We start from the raw sequence: 20,568 nt of genomic DNA, 5'->3' as shown, positions 1-20,568 counted from the left end.
GTGATGCGTCGATCCGGTCAGCACTCTCGGGTACGGGCAGGCCTTGTGTTGTTTTTACACACCCAGCTGTGCATCGGGTCTCCAGCCACAGGCATTGATCTTCCAATCGCATTGCAGGTGAGCGTCGATTTTCAGCCGCGAAGCCGGCGGCACGTCGATTTTTCAGCCACAGATTGGAGTCACGTCGATCTTTTCCCCGCACGGCGGTCTGTGCTTGGATTTCTCACTATTGGGCTGCCAGCTTCTCCTTTCAGGGTCCCAGGTCCTAGATGGGCACGACTTGGCAGAGTAGGAGTCTCAGCAGAGGCTCCAGGTGCTGGCAGAGAGAAGTCTTTGCTGTCCCTGAGACTTCAAACAACAAGAGGCAAGCTCTAAATCATGCCCTTGGGGAGCCCTTCACAAGAAGGAAGGCAACACAAAGTCCAGTCTTTGTCCTCTAGCACAGGCAGAAACAGCAACTGCAGCAGGGCTCCATAAAGCACAATCACATGCAGGGCAGCTCTTCTTCCTCAGCTCTACAGCTCTTCTCAGGCAGATGTCCTCTTGGTTTCCAGAAGTTTTCTAAAGTCTGTGGTTTTGGGTGCCCTTCTTATATCCAATTTCTCCTTTGAAGTAGGCCTACTTTAAAGCAAAGTCTCTCTTGATAGTGAAATCCTGCCTTACCCAGGCCAGGCCCCAGACACTCACCAGGGGGTTGGAGACTGCATTGTGTGAGTGCAGTCACAGCCCTTTCAGGTGTGATAGACCACTCCGCCCCTCCCTCCTAGCACAGATGGCTCATCAGGAAATGCAGACTACACCCAGCTCCCTTTGTGTCACTTTCCAGTGAGAGTTGCAACCAGCCCAACTGTCAAACTGACCCAGACAGGGAATCCACAAACAGGCAGAGTCACAGAAATGGTTTAAGCAAGAAAATGCCCACTTTCTAAAAGTGGCATTTTCAAACACACAATTTTAAAATCAACTTTACTAAAAGATGTATTTTTAAATTGTGAGCTCAGAGACCGCAAACTCCACATGTGTATCCGCTCCCAAAGGGAATCTACACTTTAATCATTTTTAAAGGTAGCCCCCATGTTAACCTATGAGAGGTACGGACATGCCTTGCAATAGTGAAAAACTAATTTAGCAGTATTTCACTGTCAGGACATATACAAAACATTACTATATGTCCTACCTTAACCATACACTGCACCCTGCTCTTGGGGCTACCTAGGGCCTACCATAGGGATGCCTTAAATGTAGAAAAGGGAAGGTTTAGGCCTGGCAAGTGGGTACACTTGCCAAGTCGAATTTACAGTTTAAACCTGCACACACAACAGTGGCAGGTCTAAGACATTATTACGGAACTATTTATGTGGGTGGCACAACCGGTGCTGTAGGCCCACTAGCAGCATTTGATTCACAGGCCCTGGGCACCTCTAGTGCACTTTGCTAGGGACTTACTAGTAAATCAAATACGCCAATCATGGATAAACCAATTAACCATACAATTTACACAGAGAGCATATGCACTTTAGCACTGGTTAGCAGTGGTAAAGTGCTCAGAGTTCAAAAGCCAACAGCAACAGGTCAGAAAAAATAGGAGGCAGGAGGCAAAAAGTTTGGGGATGACCCGGCACAAAAAAAAGTCCAACACACACACAAATCCATTCAAAAGCACAAATGGGTGTCAATATACCACCCATCCATTCATAAGCACAAACATACCCACACCCACCAACACATTCACATGTACATACAAACACACACACTTGTACACTTATTCACAGTACATCCCTGCAAATTCATATACTTTCATACATAAACAAAAGCACACAAATATTCAATAAAGCACTTGCTGGTCTGCAGCAGTGAAGGCAGGTTCAACAGGTGGCGGAAAGGAGAAGCACGACCGCCCAGGAAGGACCTCGAGTCTTCCGCGAGACAAGGAAAACAATGGAAAATCCTACGGCCTCTGACCTCGTCATGGGTCAGTCAAATAAAGAACTTTCCCTAACTTGTCACAGGATAGGGTCAATAACAGATGCTGATCCCATCCCACTTGGTGGGGAAAGGGTGGTGTGAAAAGTCATTGATGAGCCGCTATCCCCGTCCACTTCAAAGTTTAAATAAATGCTGAATCTATCAGTGCCACCACCCCGTGTCATTAGTGGGAGGATCTCAATGCGCTTGGTTAGGCTGATGATATCACTGCCCTCAAGGCTGTGGGATTTTCATACCAGCAAACCTTGGCTCAGGTGTAAAACTCCTGGCTGCCTCACCTTGAATCATGAGTGTATGTCAGGCTGGCAGTGTGCTGTTCACTAGTGACCTTTACTCCGCCTCACAGACACCCATCATGCTTTAGAAAATGACTCCAGAGTCAGTAATCACCATCTGCCACTGGTGATGTTGCTGGGCTGTACTGGATTTACTTTATTGTGGTGGTGTTTTATGGAAATGTTGTGCTGTCACTGCAGCTGCATTCCATCTGCCACAAAACCGCTTCTACAATACAGCAGTAAAGGGTGTTTGTACCAAGCAGTATGCTATTCACTTATGACATCTTAGAACACGACCAGAAATGTCTTGTGAGCCGGCCCATCCTAGCCTTTGTAACTTGCGAACATAAATCTATATGGTGGATAAGCCAAAAAATATAAAACAGTTTGCAGCCACCTGACAAGCTAAAATTGACAGAAAAAATGAAATGTAATATTGTTAGAAGAATTTCAGTTCTTTCAACAATTACACGTTCGCGGTTATCTCCTGATCTAAAACTGCCTCACCCTAAAACAAATGGCTTTTTAAAATTAGCTTTAAGGCATTTTGCCCCGTCCTAATATTACCTGATATGGATCGGTGTTGAGGTCGAAGTATTCCAGGAAGCCGGTGGCAAATTCACAAAACAGGAAATTGTGAGTCTCATTAATTGTTCTCATGCACCAATATGTGTTGTTGTTGGCACTGGTACAGGCACAGAAAGGGCCCACTGTAAATTAAAAAAGAGATTTATTTGTTTCAACTCCACCTATTTAATTGGTGGGCTGCAACATACAATACTAAGGTACACCCTCCTGCTAAGTTTCAAAGTACAAAATTAAACCTTGAACATATTGTTTTTAAAGAGGACAGGCGATAACTTATTTGTAGGTCAGCAGAGGAAAAGGAATGCTTATGTAAACCTTCTTTGCTTGCATAGACAAAAAAAAGAAATACACAAAACAGAAACAACAAATAAAAGATGTATAGACAACCTGCAGAATCCCATATTCACTTTGAAATGCAACCATATTTGTAAATAGTATTTTCCTTCATGGAAAAACCTTTTTCTCTTACCCCCTATTTAAAAAAAAAAAAATATATATATATATATATATCAGTTTTTGGCAGACAAAAAACATCCATATTCCAAACAACATTATCATTAACAGCAGGCATGCTAGAAGTGCAAAGTTCATTAAATCAATACTCAGTAATTGAGCCTCCCAATATCCAATAATAACCACTCATATATAGCATAATGTGTCTGCCACATTGTAAACGATAAGTGAGCAAATACAGTAGTTTCTAATTATTAGAGCATATGGTCCTAATCAGAGAGAAACAAGCATTTGCAATGAAGTGGGTCTCGGGTTTGCTCGAGTTAGAGCTATCAGTGTTGTAAATTCCTAACTGGACTTTTCTTGCCACATAAATTGAAAATGAAAAGTAAAACAGTTGATATAAGCAAGTCAATTCAAAGCACCACGGCCGCCATGAGTGCAAGAGTTATTGGCTCCCTGTGTGAATGTCTAGAAAGGATCGCGGCTGGGATGAAAGGCAAACCGAAACCAGAGGAGAGGAGAGGCAGTCACACGCTGTAACAGGAGGAAGGATGACATAGTGTGATGGCCAACAAAAATGTTCACTTAGTGAAACTGCCTGGGAGGGAACTCAGCACCAAAGGAGGGACATTTCACAAAATGCACCAATAAAAATGAAGCATTTAAGACAAGCACAGCAAAGAATGAATAGCAGTACTGGGTGTGGTTAAAAGCCTACAGAGAGATTACAACAGGCCACAGCGCTTGCCCGCTCAACCCTAAAAACTGAATTAAAAGATCTCACTGCACCTTCAGTAGTGTAAAATTATGTAAAGTGCATATGAGTGGCCACACCTTAAACATTTAAAAAATGGTGCAAGTACAATACTAAAAACATCATGTAGCCTTCGTCAGATTCAAAAAATAGATCTTATAACAAGTCACAGTATATCTACATTATGGAAAAAAGGCATAGAGTGCAAATATTTTCCCCCATGGATATACCTTCTTCTCTTACCCCACTCAATGAAATATTCATATGTTCCTTACCCACCCCTCCATGCTCTAGACAGCAGAACATAGCCACTATTTCCAATGCAGGAAACTATGCACAAGAGGTATGCTAAAGGGGTCATCCAGTGAGAAATTGTGTCCTCTTACCCAAACTTACATCATGAACAATTACCATCAAAAATGGTTATGGAACGTCCCTTAGTGTGATGATGCCTGGTTGGGCTGCAATGCCTATAGCAACATCATTCTCTAAATGACTTCTTTAATACTCAGAAACACCCAAATATTTAGGTGTTCTCAGCCTTGTATAGACAGAGCAACCCTGAAGTCCCATAGAGCTGTCAATATACCTACTTTCATGACTGCAGGAATTGCACTAAGTATGTTTAATTTCCCTACTCACAGACTGCAAAATTTGCAGGGGTATAATTACACTGGTAGCAAGTTCTCTGAATAAAAATTGGGATTTTCCCTTTATATTTTTTCCAACCTAAGGTGAACTTGCATGCTCATAATAAAGCAATCGGGCAGTATAGCCTAAGAAATTGTTGCTCATAAACATTTTGGAGTTATTGAGAAGGAGGCAAGTACTGTCAGTTTTTCAAATCTAAATCCAAAATACTTTAAAAAACAAAGGGAATTCACGTATTGTATTAAGTAAAGAGTCAAAGTTTACATTTTTTCAGTATTTTGAGAATGCTAATGCTACAGCTGGTTACGGTGCGTAAACGTGGGGAGTATAAAAAGGAGGTATAGATGACAGTGAAATACCAACACTAAAAGCAAAGAGGGTATCACACAACACTCGTACATTACCATGAAACTTCAGTTTTAGGAGCTTGAACTTAAAATGAAACTTCTGTAGGTTGCTTAATTTCATATTTTGTCTGTGAAACACAAATACAACTAAAACTTGTTTTCTGAATGTAATGGCATCCAATTATATCTCTGTTCAATCAAAGTTTTTTTGAAGACTGAAATACATAACCAATTCTAAGTCACAAAAAAGTTAATAAGGTGATTCTGTGCTGTGCATCCTTTATTAGTTGCTCATACATAAGAGGTACCTTTGTAAGTCTTTCCTTCAGTTCCTTTGTGTCTTTTTTAGGAAACGTTTGAGTGTCCTTAAAATCCCAGAAGTTCCTGGCGTTAATTCATTTTCACTCCATTTTGTAATCTTTCCTCAAACATCAGACTGTAATACTTGTGAGGTGGGAAAACACTGCCTTCAGAGTCTAGGTGGCCCATTTGTGGGATTTTTTGGAGCTTTGACAGTTGAACTCTTTTGACTAAACTTCAGCGAAATACTGTTTTTTCCAACCTCATAGTCGTCTCATAGATGGTTTAGTTGTGCACAGTTACAATTACCATCTAAATACCGGAATGCATCACTCATCACTTTCGTTCTTTAGCTGGTTTTGCCTCCCTGTTCAATTGATGTAGAAAATAGTTTAAGCCACTGTTTAATATAATTCTGCTATTCACAAAATTGCAACTTTTTTTATATTAAAGTTAAATGAAGATATTATTTGACTTAAGAAAATAAATGACCTGGAAAACAGAAAGGATAGCAACGTTTGGGTGAGCAGGTAGCCATCCACTCCAACCGGTCATGGTGGTGTCAGAGCCCAGTTACAAATTCGTGTTCTATTTATCACTGTCTCTCTTAGAATCTCATTGATTGTCGTATATGTTAGTTATCTGCAATGATGTTGATGAGCATGGTATAACAATAATATACCATCTTCCGAGGCTCACAAAGTTTTGTTTAGGTTTTAGATTGATGCCATCCGATTAACTGCGTCGAGTGCTTATTAACTTCTATCAATATATTGACTGCCGAAAAGGCACATATTAAACCACAGTGAAATGCTACAGCCCATGCAATTCTGAAGTCCCCTTGCCTATGGAATAGGAATTGTATTTTAATTACTCATCCTCTGCAGCTCTGGTGAGGCTGTTTCACCTGCCACAGGTGTAAGAGGAGTTTGGAGCACCAAGGCTGCTAAATTATGGTGCTCTTCTTGAAGATTTTACATGTTGATTCTAGTGTTTAGCTGCAAAGATTGGTCTCTCAGTGGAGAACGACCACTAATTAATGAATCAGCAGGGAGTGCATTTTAGTAGGTTGTTTGCTATTAATGACTTTTTCATTTGCAAAGATTCACAGTTTTGAATGTCACTATTGAATGACCATATTACATGTCAAGTATTTGAGCACCATAATCACCAGCTGTATGGCCTAGATCTTTGTAGCCACCCTCTGGGTGATCATTGTTGTTGGGTTTACCTCTCCCTGAGGACTGGAACCCAGAGGCTGATAACCCATATTGTCCACTGCGAAGGAAATATAGTTTAATTGTTGCATCTGGGCTTGCATAACAAGGGTGTAAGGTAATGTTTCTTGACCAAAAAAAACCCTGAATTCTACTCCGACTGTACGAAAGAGTGGGAGTTAAGGTGTGATGGCTAGGTCTCTCTTGGGGCTTCTAATCCTGTTGAGTCCGATGGAGAATGGGCTAGCTTTCCCCAGTTTTTTTTAGAGCTGGATGGCTCTTGACTTGCTGAGTGACCCATGACACCTATGTCCACATTCAAGTTGTAATGGAGAACACAGTAGTTATCTGTGATATTATGACATCCCTGTTGCTGAATGATATACTGTTTCTCTTTATTGGAAAAAATGTCTCCACAGAAATTAAGCTAGCCATGGATTAACTGGGAGGGCGAGTCACCTGGAAGTGATGGCCTTTCTACCAACTTTTATGCCACCCATAGGTCTGAGCTAGTGACACAGCTACATACTATGTACAAGGGGCTTTTGTAATCGGGGAACTCCTTGAATCAACAAGGGAAGCTATCCCAGTGAGACTACCGAGAAAGGGCAGAGACCTTATGAAAGTGCAGGCCTATAGACATTTATCCCTTCTCCCGACGGAATAGAAAATATTAGGGAAGACAATTGCAAATCAAATGCTCCCTCACCTACCAGGTCTGGTACACTCACACCAGTGCGGGATCATCTCAGTATGGAAAACCCACATTAACCTAAGCCGACTGCTCCACATTATGGAGAAAGTGGGTTGGGAACCGAGCAACCCGTATGTGGCCTCCCTAGACATAGAAAACGTCTTCAACACCTTCTGTTAGTCTTACCGTTTTTATGGTGTTACAGGCTTTGGTAATCAAGGGAAATATCCTGAAATGGACAAGGTACGAACAAGTAATATTTACTCTGATAAATGGCAACTGCACCGAGGCACAAGACAGGGCGCCCTCTGTCCCCTATCTTATTTTTATTGGCTCTAGAACCATTAGTATGCATTCTACATGAAAATGGACCGGAGTGGGGCGTCAGAGTGGGTAATATATACCACAGGATGGCCTGGTATGTGGACAATACTCTGCTGTTCCTAAGAGATCTGGGAACCGGTCTACCTGCACTAGGACACTGGCCTGATGAGTTTCGGGAGCTGACAGGTTTGTGAGTGAACTAGGATAAGTTCTGCCTATTCCCGCCGCGCCTCACACTATCACTAGAATGTCCTATGTTTCTGGAGGGCCCTTTGGCCTGTGAGCCCAACACCTTCAAATACTTAGGGGTGTAGATTTATCACACAGACTGAGCCATCAAGGAAGGCAACTTGGACAAATGTGTCTCTTGTGTGTGGGACACAATGCCCTTCTGGCTTCACTAATCCTTGTCCACCTTGGGGAGAGTGGCCTCACTGAAAATGATCGTGCTCTCTCAGCTACTATATTGTTTTCTGACCCTGCCTTTTGCCCTGCAGGGGATCTTTCTTCAGGGAGCTGAGGTCTCTATTCTCTGATTTGATTTGTGGGACCGAGAGACAAAAAAGCAATAATCCCCCTGGATATGGGTGCCATGGGTGCCCCCAATCCAGAAATGTACTATTTAGCTGTTCAACTGGTATGGTTGGCACACTAGGTAGTGGCAGACCCCGACCCAGGAAGGCAGGATTTTGTGGGAATGTTTGTAGAAGGGGTCCTCCTGGGAGCCTTGTATCGTGGAACTGAATTGAGAACCCCTTGCCCTGGAGCACTGAAAATGATAAAAGCATATTGGTATGCTTACTGAAAGAAAGTGGGGCGAGAGTACCACACTCCCCTGAACTCCTGCTATGGGTGGTGCTGGCTATGCCTCAAGTGGTGGACAGACATGCAACAAAGACCTGGCCCAGGCGAAGATCAATACCATGGGAGATTTATACAACGGAATTAAAGTTTCCGACTTTCGAGACCCTGCAGGAAGATTATGGAATACATGAGGAGCAGTTCCTACTGTATAGAGTGTTAAAAACAGCAGTTGTGGGTACATGGGGGCGTGGGAACACAGGAACCGGACACAGTAGAGGCTCTCTTCATGTTCTTAACAGACATGGTGAATAGAAGGCAGTAACCTCTATACACCAGTGATTCGGGCTCACACTGCTACTCCGAAAAATAGGATGGGTGGAGATATCACTGCCAAAGAATGGGATAAGATACTGGAATGTACAAAGGGAATGAATAAGAACCCCCATTTCAAATGCACACTTATACTGTATGTATTTATCTCAGGCCTGGTGTGTCAAAATGTATCCAGGACTCCCTTCTGAGTGCCCTGCACGGTATGCATGAGATGCTGAATTTTTCATATGGTCTAGGACTGTCCTCCTACACAAACTTACTGGAAATCCTTGACAGACTTCTTGATGGACATCACAGGCAGACAGTTGCCCTTGACAATGACGGTGTGCCTATTGGGCAGATTTACATGACTTGAGAAAGCCAACCACACATCGTAATTTATAGATCTTGCCTTACTCTTGGGCAAGCGGAGCATTGTGATGAGCTGGAACACCGCCACTGTCCACCAATCGCAAAATGCCTATAGGAACTGATAAAAGGATGCACTGTGGAAATACATGTTATGACCCGCATACATCATCAGATGGGCAAGGGGCCCTAAATTACAGAATGGGACACATTTCTTTATAGGCCAAATCGGATGGCAGGCTGCTGTGAAACCTGGCGCATGACCCAAGACGCCTATAGTACACGTGTCACAGGACACTGCTCACAATATATTCAGAGACAAACTCAGTATATGACAGATGCCGGCATGAACAGTGTTGGCACAGGGAGGGGGGGTGAAATATATGTGCCTTTTTGGGATATGGGCTCTAATAAGATTCCATGGCAGGGGATGTTGCTATTTTGCATAGCTAATTTTGCATAGTTTGTGATGGGGGGTTGAATAGTGGGGTGGGGCTTGTGATATGTCCGGGATTGGATATGTACTGGCAATGATGTGCATGGGGATGTTATGTATCTGTGGTTACTGGGATGTTTCATAATGACTCACTCAATGTATTACTTGTTACAGTGCCTTTATTCAGTTGTTCTATGACCAGACTGCTGTGATAGAGAACACCTATGACACAATGTTTCTTATCAGTATACAGCTGTGTGTTTATTTCACAGAACATTTAATAAAGGGTTATAGAAAATAATGTAAAGTTGTCTCCACCTCCCACTCTCTCCTCCTCTTGCTAAATTAACCAGCTAGTCCAGTAGTTCTTAACCTGTGGTCCAGGGACTTCTGGGTGTCAGAGAAGCCTTTTCAGAGGGTCCACAACTACTTAGAAAATTGCATAATATTAATAGATTAATAAAGTGTGTACAAAGAAAGATGCAAAATGTAAAATTGAAGGCTAAAAAGTGTTAGTACCTTCAGAATAATTTGTGGTAGCAGTGCAAGTGAATCAAATACGATTGATGAGTGGCCTCAATTGAATTTAGAAAACCTCCAATCTTCTCATTAAAATTAAAAATTTGATTTTGTTTTATATTTGTTTTTTAATTAAATAATATTTTTTATCATTTGTGTATGTATTTGATGAATGCTTGTTTCTGTGTACTTAGGTGTATTATTTTGCAGTTCAATCATCAAAAGTGCTTGGTCTCAGTGGGTGTCACCAGATTCTAATAATGATTCAGTGGGGGTCCCTGGGTTCCAATGGTGATTAAGTGGGGCTCCACCTAAGTCAAAACGTTAAGGACCATTGATCTAGTTGGTACTGTTGTTGACTGACAAAGAGCTGGTATACTCCCTTATGTGACAAATATAAGACCATTTACTCATGAGTCTTCTGGCAGGATACTTGTAAGATATGGAAATACGTGAGAGAATAAAACAAATAGGACTTATACCTTATATGGAGATTTAAACATTTAAACGTTACGCCAAATAACAATCACATGCACTATAGATGATTTGGGGGAAATAACTGTAAGGATACTGTGGGGAAAATATTAGACAAACGTCTAATTATTTGCTTTTGAACCTTGGGAAAGCAGTTTCATCCATGAAACATCTAGGTTGGCTGTGAAAAAAATACAGAAACCCAAACGTTGTAACTATGTTGTTCTTTAGAACTACAAAGCTGGTGTTTTTAAAAGACTTATGAGGAACAATTAATGGGCACAGAAAAAAACGTGTAACTTAAATTTTGAAACCAAGCCGAATAAAACTCTACACGTTATTTTGTAAAGTTCTTTGGACTTTAAGTTTGGATGCTAATTTGAAACAACTTCGAAATTTGGCGACTTCCGAAATTTATGTTATTGATGTATAGTCATTGAGAAGTGCATCCGTTTGGGTGGCTGAAATAAAGAGGAAAAGCAACAGGGCATTTTACATTTTCACACTAGTTTATACCAGCTAATTATCAACATGTTATATTTGTGAACTGGTTCCTCTTTAGTTATAAATACAGTTCATAAATCTTGTTATGTCTTTCCAAACTATTTGCAAAACATCCAGAGAAGAAAAGCTGTCAATGGACGTGTGCTTCAACGCTGGTAATCGCAGATGAATTACTATCATGCGCCTTGCAAGTCAGAACTAGCGTTGCTTTCAAAGTTAAGGTTACAGTTTTCTGTGTTTACCATTTTTTCTGAATGGCCAGTTTTTGAGGGGGAGATACTCATCATGCACCATACAGGTCCTAATTGTGATATTTGAGAGGATTTTGCTTTTCTGTGTAACAGCAAAAATGTTTGCTATGAGGACCTTTTCTGAACAGAGATAAACTAATTACAAGTGCAACTCATAGATTGCATGTTTAAAGTGCACTGTTGCAGGGGCCTAACTAGGAATTTTAATTTCCTCTGCCAATGTTTGATTACGGCATGCTATCACTGATGATTCAAATTCTATATGACATTCTCCTTTATCATTCTAAGTATGTTTTCTGCTAGAACCTACTTTATGCATTGTATATATAAATTGGGAATGTGCTCAAAAGATTTTTCAGTAGGCTAACGTGTTATGAATATACTGATCATTGTTGTAGTCAAAGAACACAAGTCATTGCCTTGTTCAATGCAAAGTCTTACATGTCCAAAAGGGGGCAGTCTGCCAGTGCTGGTTGTCATGTGTGAAGCAGGTCAAGCCCGGCATGCTGCAGGTGTCGTTATTTTTCAGCCTTTTCAGCAACTTGCGTAGTTTTTTCTTACGTCTCTGATCACGAAGAAGCCACACCTTGTCCTTTTCCTGCATGTCCTTTCTAATTGCAGAAGAGAATGCATTCAATTGTTAAATAGGGTTCATCACTTTTTCTTAGTAGCCTTTTTATCATTTATCTAGTTAATTTAATGCGAACTAACAAAAACGACTGGAATAAAGTGAATTAAGTACAGGTTGTTACACTAAAAGCAAGATATCAGTCATTTGCTACACATGGAAATGAATCGGATGTGATGGTGTAGGCGTAATATTCAAGATCAATTTATGCAAACGTACCCCGCGGTCTGTTTTAACAGGTTGGAAGTTTGATGCCAAAGTGCAATTTTATTTTTAGTTTTAGTTCACTTTGAATAAAACCTACACTCTGTGAAAGATCCTAGTAAAATATTAACACACCTTAGATAGCAATCGGTTGTGAGATAAAGATACATGGTGACATTTCCATCTTGTAAAGGGTTACTATCGCTCATTAAAGCCCTAACAGGAATATTGTACCATTACATCCCCAAATTTGCTATGTGGGGGATCTTAGGAGCTGAGCCACTGACAACACCTATGGCTTCTAGCTGCTGATAGGCTGTTGCCAACGTTTGGAAACTACAAACGGCCCCTCCGTTACACCTTTGCAAAGATCGGAAACCTATATGCAATGGAAAATTATCAGCACTTATCAATGACCGGGTACAAAAGTTTGAAATGATCTGGCAACTCACATGAGTGATTGAGGAAGGCACAGGGACCATGTCTGATACATTATGTCACTCAACCTTGAATGACCTCTCCTCATCACCCGAAAATTTGCAGAAGACAAACGCCCTCCTTGAGGCCACGTACTACAATTTATAGACACTAGGGATGTTTGTTTTCCTTCCTACTATGCATAAAATGTTAAAACACAGTGACCATGAAGTTATGAAAACTGACATTTTCCCTATCAATCACTGTACTTGTGGATGTAGAAAACATGCTTGGACCCTCTAACCTGAAGCAAAAACTAACTAAAGTTATTAAAAATGTCCCAGTTATTTTATCAATAGCTGTTAAATATTACTTGACTATAGGAGTGTTGTCCCTAAGCTTGCTTGAATAAATCCTGATGAGATCTCCCTGCCAGCATGAGCCAATTTGATATAAGGCCCCTTTGTTGTACAAAACTGAATGTTACAGATGGGCTGGCAGAAAGGGACAATGTGTTCTACAGATGGCAATAGATTGCAGATTCATCACATCTCTGAGGTCTGTGTCGTAGGGATTTTTATGCAATGGGTATGCCCCATTCAGAAAGGCATGACTCGTAAATCAGTCAACATTGAGATCCATTGTGGTTAGGGTGCTACAGAGGGCAGCAGAGACCCATCAAAGATTAGACCAGGTGATTGTTGCGCTAGTAGTGATCATAATGAGGGTGGAACTTCACCGCAACAGTGATTCGCATGGATGCTCCTGTGGAATAACATAAATAACACCTCAAAGCAATAGAATGTTCCAAAGGGTCTGTTTCGATCAGTGAGAACAGATGGATGTGTTTTTAGAATTGTTTCTAACTGCTATTACTTCCCATGAAACGTTACTGCCCATCCCAACGGTCTAAATGTTGATATGGACCTAGGGATGCCATATGAGGGTGGGGTGTGCTTTCAATGTTAGCTCGTAGCATTTCTGTGAAACTCTGCATTTCAAGGGGGGGGTCAAAAATTATAGTAGACCCATTGACAATATGTTCCCCCACCCCCAAAATGGCTCATCATCAGCAATTGCACAAAACTCTAAGAGCCCAACTATATCACCATTCAAAGTGTTCATATATGTTTTTTGCGAACCACCCTACCTGGCAGAATGGGGTATGCGTAAGGGCTGTCTCGAGTCAGAGCCAATATTCCACTTTCAGATCCCTTCAGATGACAATGAGTATGAGCTGCTACATTAATTCATCTTTTTTTGCCAGTGTTTGTCAGTAAAGGGACACTGCGGGTTGTACTTACTTGTATGGGTGCACGCCAGAACCTCTGTGCTTTAGTTTTCCTTTGTGCTTGAAATAGTAACTAGGACAGTAAACAAACAAAAGACATTTTGAAAACAATGTCGAGTTGCGGTTGCACAAAAAATGCAATTTACTATTTAAAAAGTGAATTTACATAAAAAATTTAAATCACTTTTTAAAATTACTTTTCAAACACAACATTCTTGCCTCTGTCAAACTGTTTATTTAACTGCGACTTTATATTTGACAAATTAACGCAAATAAAATGCCCTTATTTACTTAAAAACATAAAATATCAGAAAAACATAACAAAAGGTTTCACATTTCAAGACCAAGATTTCACATAAGTTCCAGTCATTTCACTTTATCTCTCACCATTTTGATTAAAAGCAGTGTTTGGTTTAACAGTTACATCAATCTAATTGTGCAAAGCTATACCGCAACTGCCTGCTTCAAGGAGCATCTTCATGATATATATGCAATTAAACTAAATGGGACTTATTTAGCAAGCCAGTTAATATCTTGAATATGTGCCATAAAACCAGTTCTGGTTGTCAATCGCTGGGAAACCATGACCTTCAATGTTTGTGGGGTTTTGATTCTTGCTCCTTCTCAGTTATAACACTCCTACTTATTAAACCTTTTTTGGCAGCATAAGGAAAATTAAAGACTGGGAAATAAACAACTTTCTAATTTGTGCCCTGCAGCTCTTTAATGGCAGTTCATAGCTCACTGTGCTAGATTACAATTGTAACTTATGCACTGCACTGTAACAAAAGAAGCTCTGTGACAAAAGCAATAAGCCACTGTGCTATGCACATAAAATACTGTTCTTTGCATGATACTCGTTTTTGCAGCAGGCATTTTAACCATCTGCGCTACCTTTGAGTCAAAACAGATAGTGCACAAAAGTTCCATCTCTCTCCAGCAGGTACATTAATCACTTGAGATATCTTTGCGCTTTTATTTTTGTCGGAAACCTTCTGGATGTACAAAGAATGTTGCAGTGTTTTTAAAAGTGCCAAACAAAGGAAGTAATAAATATAAAACATGCATGCATGTGTTTTCCAGAGGCCCCAGACGGAGAAGTGCCTTACTGCCGGCTCAGGCCTGCGGACCCCAAGGGAATGTGTCACGGACCCCTGAGGGTCCATGGGCCACAGGTTGGGAACTACTGTTTTATGTCATTACTTTAATTATTTTCTATGAGAGGGTATTGCAGTGCAGTACCATGTGTGGTGCGGGACGTATTTTTGCTCATAACTCGAGTACATTTCACACTGTTTTAGATGCTTTTTGCTGTAGTAACAATAGAAGGGCAATTTGGGGTCCCTTTCTAAACCCCTCCTTATTAAGCCCCTCCTTACTTCTCCTTTAGCACCTCCCTTTTAGTAGAAAGTATTTTTCATTTTCCATCCACTACACTCTGTTCCTCCCACATTTGATTCAAACTGTATACTTACATGTGTAGAGAACTTTGCAGTTGGGGTGGACATCCCCACACGTAAAGAGTAGGAGAGATGGAGGCATAGACCTCTGCATATAGATTAGTGAAGCACATTTTGTAAAATGGAAGTAGCAGTATTGTAGTACTATTAACCATACTTTCAAATGCAGAATGCGAATAGGCCCCTTTCTATCACCATTGATATGGAGTCACCTGGTAATCCTATTCATTATCATTCAGTAGACGTTGCTAAGGCTTTAACCTTTCTTACGAAATTTGATATTAACAATTTTGGTAAGGTTGGGGCTTTGTGTATTCTGTTGATCAACCTGGATTTAAGGGTACTTAACATCACAAACACATAACTGTAACACCAGGTAGAAATGGTACTGCGCTGAGGTACGTATGTAATGTTTCGCTTCTCGCATGGCCACTTTTGTAATAACCCAACCATTTGTTGAATTTTAAGACTTCAACCAGGTTCAATTTACACCTGATAACCTTCTGTTAGAGCACCTATCTCACATTTCATTTTGAAATATTTCATTATATACAAAACTTGGACTTGGTGAAGACTTCCCTCTAAAATAGTGTATGTGTTGCATGGTGGCTAGGCTAATTGGCATGTTATCATGCTGTTTACTTCATTGCGGGAAAGTGTGTGAAAGTTTAAATGCTGACCTTGTGTAAAGAGGAACTGGACCTTTCTCTACTCTTATTTACTGACAATTTTATGTAAAAATATTTTATTTACAAGGAAATCCTCACCAATTCCTAAATAGACACTCTTTTGTCTATTCTGTTCTATTTGTTGTTTTGAAAAAATACTCAAATGTGTTGAAATGTATAGCATTTGAGATTAAAATTTGCAGGCAGCTACAGTCTGTTAGGAAACAAAATCACCCTAATAAAAGAGACAAATTAAATTGAGTATTATGATAAGCTCCTGGGTTAAAATTCTAAAGATGTGTAAGCAAGAGTGAAAGGTAAGCGAGGTGTATCATTACATTAAAATGTTACATATCACATTAGAGCAAGCTTGATATTCTAACTAGCTCCTACTGTCAAACAGACCTGTGATGTTTTTTTTTTTTTGTCACAGCAGGGACCTTCAATTCAAAACCACAGAGCCTTCACATTTAAGATAGCCAGGGGACCACAGGTCCTGCTCCCTATGTTTCCTACAGATCTATATGCTTGATGTGTATCAAGAGAACTGTCATCCTCGGGCAACTGTCAGTGAAAGGTCTATTCACTGCTGGTGTTTAAACTCATTCCTATTGCTAACAAATAGGCATTTACATTTAGGCTGTCAGAAGTAATCTGATCATTTTTGGGGGAGGAAGAAGAGAGCAATAATTCAAGACAGCTTGTTCCTGGAGGAAGTTACATATTGATGATGTTGCTCACATTTCCCAATATGAGCCTTTCTCTGCAGGCTTTTTACCTGAAACATTTACTTTTCGCAAATAGAATGGGTGTGGATGATGGACGGCAACCTTAGGTGTAGAGTAAAATTGTTAAATGTAAGTCCCCTGAAAAAAAAAAAAAATACAGTGTCTCCTAAGGCAGAATTTAGTTATGATGAATATCGCTGTGTGAAGGCATGACTAAATCTGAATCTAGGCTGGGAAGCTTTCTTTTTAAAGCAGATCCTTGCAGATAATAAAAACATGGCTAACAAGGTATGTGGATTCTACAACCTATATATAAAAACACATGAACGTTTTCTTAGTGAAATACATTTTATTATAATACTAAAAACGGACTGCATTTGTTTATTCATTTTGATTTATGATATGGTGCCTAAATGTTGCCTATGGATCACTTCACAGCACAGGACAAACATATTATCAAGGATGGAGTGGCAAATACTTAATGAGAAAGTAGAATTAATGAGAAAAGTGTGCGACCTAATGTTTGTTCTTTAATATTTGCCTGACTTCTGATGTTGACATAACTTTGGCACATCTGTATATTTAATGTAGAATAGGGTCACTGTACCACTTAGTTTATCCTGAAAGAGAAAGGACCAGTTCTCTATTAGAAGAGGCGGTGCCCCATACCAAGAGTGCTTTATCTTGATTTCACCTCATACCTCTTAAACTTAGCACCAGGCAATCCCTCTCTCTTTAGCTCACTCTTGCAAGTTTTTTCTCCTCAATACATTCTTCCTTTGTTACTTCTTTTCCATATTTTTTATCCTTTTTTTTCCCTTTTGAGTTTTTCTCTCTCTTATTTTAGATCAAAGCCTGTTGAAAACACTTATGTGCCCGTCCCCAAAAATGAGTGCAGGTGGGCCCCACCTGCAACCACTGCCTAAAATTAAGCACTGGAAAGGACATTTACTTCTTTTGCTGAAACACTTTGGGTCCATCTTGCAAACTATTTTGCACATCTAAATTAAACTTAAGTGCAGAAAACATAGGGCTCCATTATGAGTTTGGCAGACGGAAAGCTCTATCTGCCAAACTCCTGACAGGGTGGCTGCATACGCGTCAACCTCCCTGCTGGAGCTATTATGGGTTTCCTGCTAGGTCGGTGGCAGGAAACCTAAGTTTCCACACGCCGGCCTAGAGGGAAACAGGCTACAGCATTGTCTCCGGCTTGTAATTCAGCAGGTGGCAATGCTGTAGCAAGCAGAGTGCAAGCAGGGCGCAAAGCAGACAGTGAACATTGCGATGGTGCTGGGCAGGGAGGCCCGTGCACTGCCCATGCCAAGCACTTGGACAGTGCAGGGGCCCCCATGTAGACCTTGCACCTGTTCTCCAACAGCCTTCTCAAGGTGCACTAGTACTTGTGTGAGTCCTTTTCTTTCAGGAGGATTCTGGATTATTTTTCCAGTAGGGCCTTATTCTTCAGGCCAAGTCCAGGCTTGTTCTGTGGAGGTGATGGTGGAGGTGCCAGCTTTATCATGTGAACTAGCAAGTAATTGGAGAAACTCTACTGCGCTATCCTAACATTTTTCTATCTGTCCCTAACCTCCAAATGCAGTTCTCCCTGTTTGCCTTCCTGTAAAATTACAAAGGAACATCTGTTTCAAGATGACGGGACAAAGATGCCACCCTTTGCCACTGTACTACCTGACAAACTGAAAATGTGTTTTCCCTCCTGTTGGGGTTGTAGACTGCCTGTCTGTTACAGGGTATTTGGGATGAATAAGAGAATCCCTTCCTGGCATCTCCAAGTCAAAAAAAGCTAGTGCTAAAACTGTCATTTTGCTCTTCCAGTTCACACCCAAATAGCTAATCCCTACTAAGTGGTCAGAAGTTAACAACCGTAGTCCTTCCCTGTGCCCAGAGTTAGGCCACTGTCTTGTGAGTCACAGTTGTAAACTCTCCTAGTCAAGGATGTGTGTACCAGCACTGGATGTGTGATGAGTGGCAGAACTGGTTTTAAGCCAATTCTAGCTCAGGAAGCATAAACAACATTTTTACAATTTATCTTTTCTGCTTAAGTTGTCAAAAATCAGATTTCACCTTTAAGTCAGATTTTAAAACCTAAGGGGCAGATTTATGAGCCCTTTGCATCACTGTTGCATTACTTTTTTGTGACACAGTGATGCGCAAACCTTGAACTCAAATCTATGATGCCACGTAAAGCCACTTTGTGTGGCTTTGAATGGCCTCATAGATATTAATGCAACTGCAAACGTTACAGTGATATTATCAATGATGTCATCAGTCATGTAATATCTGGGTTAATTAACAGTGACAGCGAGGGCTTGAGTTATAATTACTTTTGACCATGTACGGCATGGCTGGCTGCAGAGCCTGGCCTGTGGCAAGGGTCTGTGGCCAACCCCCTATAACCACACATACTCTGTGCCATGCACGGCCTTCTGCTGTGCATGGCAGAGGTTGGCCGCAGATAACCCCCTACAACCACCCTATGCCACGCCATGCATGTCCTTCAGCATGGCGTGACAGGGTGTGACCGCAGGGCCTGGCATGTGGCCAGGCCCTGCGGCCTGGCTCAAGGCACTCAAGAAGTGCTTCTTTGATTGGTGGAGATGTAATCATATTCCTATGCATCAAAAATGCATCTCCAAAATTGGCGGGAAACACGCTTGGGGGGTCCTTTTAGTAAGCTCTCCATCTTCCAGGGAAAATGGGGGGAAGACGTTGAATATCACTAATTTCTATTAAGTGGGACCACTGGGTGGGTCTTTGAGACATGTTTACATACTTGTAGTTTGTTAAAGTTTAGAACACAATCTCTGGTCTCAGCAGCAGATATGTAGTTTGCCCCATTGCACATATTAGCACCCTGCCCTGTGTGCTTACAAATCACACTTTAGAGATGAATTATGAATATATAAAAATAAGTGTTTTCTACATGACAAAAATATCTTTACTGCTATGTGTCATTGCAGTATGTTTAAACTGCAGCCTAACTAGAGCACAGTGATGTTCCAGGCAGAAATGTGTTTTGTCACTTATGAGGATGGGGTGAACATACACTCCAGCACACAAATGATATTTAACTTTCCATGCAATGGGAGTCTTTTACAATGTAATGGACTTACAGGGAAGTTACATAGACCAAATAATTCAGAGAGGAAGCACAACCACTTTGCTATTATTTAGCAGCGGTAAAGTGCACAGAGTCCTAAAGCCAGCAAAAATAGGGTTCCGAAAAAGGCAAACAATTTGTGATGACCATACAGAAAAAGCTGCTTTTGCTACACCACATCTTCCCTAACAACCTTTCACATACCTTGAAATGGCTACAAGCATCATAAAGAAATAAGTTAAGCTTGTGAGTTCAGAAAAGAAACCAGCAAGAACGTCTCAGACTGAAGCCAGCATCTGTTCTGCATTAAGGGTGCAATCCACTCAGGTATGGGAGAGCTAAGGTTTCAGGTTTCAATCCTGGTGGTCTTAATAGTTTGTTATTTGCCAGAGACTAAAAGATTGATTGCCCACCTTGATCCAGAACTAAATGCAAGTGACTAAATCCATACCCAGATGCCATAGGTCTTCGGAACAGATATAAGGAGATAGCATCCCTACCAGAGAGGAGAGGAACGACCAGCACAGATGTGACCAACTATGTTTTAATGATCATTCTTGCCTATAGTATTTCAACTGGGCGGGGGACTAAATTTAGTACGTAGTAACTGCATCAGCACTAGTGGTAATTTCCTTACTTCCACCAATCTCTATTGAAGAAGAAAATTGTACCCAAGTGCTGGGATTTATCATCCAAAATAAGATCAGCCCTCAGTTGTATTGGAGAGGTAAAGCCCATAAACAGATTCCTGAGCATGAATCAGTAGCTATGCTTGAACACATTCCATTCA

The 20,568-nt window shown here is 40.9% G+C and overlaps 1 protein-coding gene across 4 annotated transcripts in view; it reads right to left on the bottom strand.

Annotated features, from left to right (window-relative positions):
- Positions 1-20,568, bottom strand: part of SULF2 (sulfatase 2) — a 417,412-nt gene that overhangs the window by 35,868 nt on the left and 360,976 nt on the right. For all 4 annotated transcript variants that reach the window (XM_069243448.1, XM_069243449.1, XM_069243452.1 and 1 more), the window contains exons 15-17: positions 13,818-13,877; positions 11,706-11,875; positions 2,832-2,974 (exon numbers count right to left, since the gene is read on the bottom strand). In XM_069243448.1, the coding sequence (XP_069099549.1) occupies positions 2,832-2,974; positions 11,706-11,875; positions 13,818-13,877 (373 nt within the window). The remainder of the gene's footprint in view (positions 1-2,831; positions 2,975-11,705; positions 11,876-13,817; positions 13,878-20,568) is intronic.

The sequence above is a fragment of the Pleurodeles waltl genome, chromosome 7, assembly GCF_031143425.1.
Source record: "Pleurodeles waltl isolate 20211129_DDA chromosome 7, aPleWal1.hap1.20221129, whole genome shotgun sequence".
In the NCBI taxonomy this organism is placed as follows: Eukaryota; Metazoa; Chordata; class Amphibia; order Caudata; family Salamandridae; genus Pleurodeles; species Pleurodeles waltl.
Note: the sequence above shows the minus strand (reverse complement) of the source record. Positions and strands in the feature narration are given on the sequence as shown.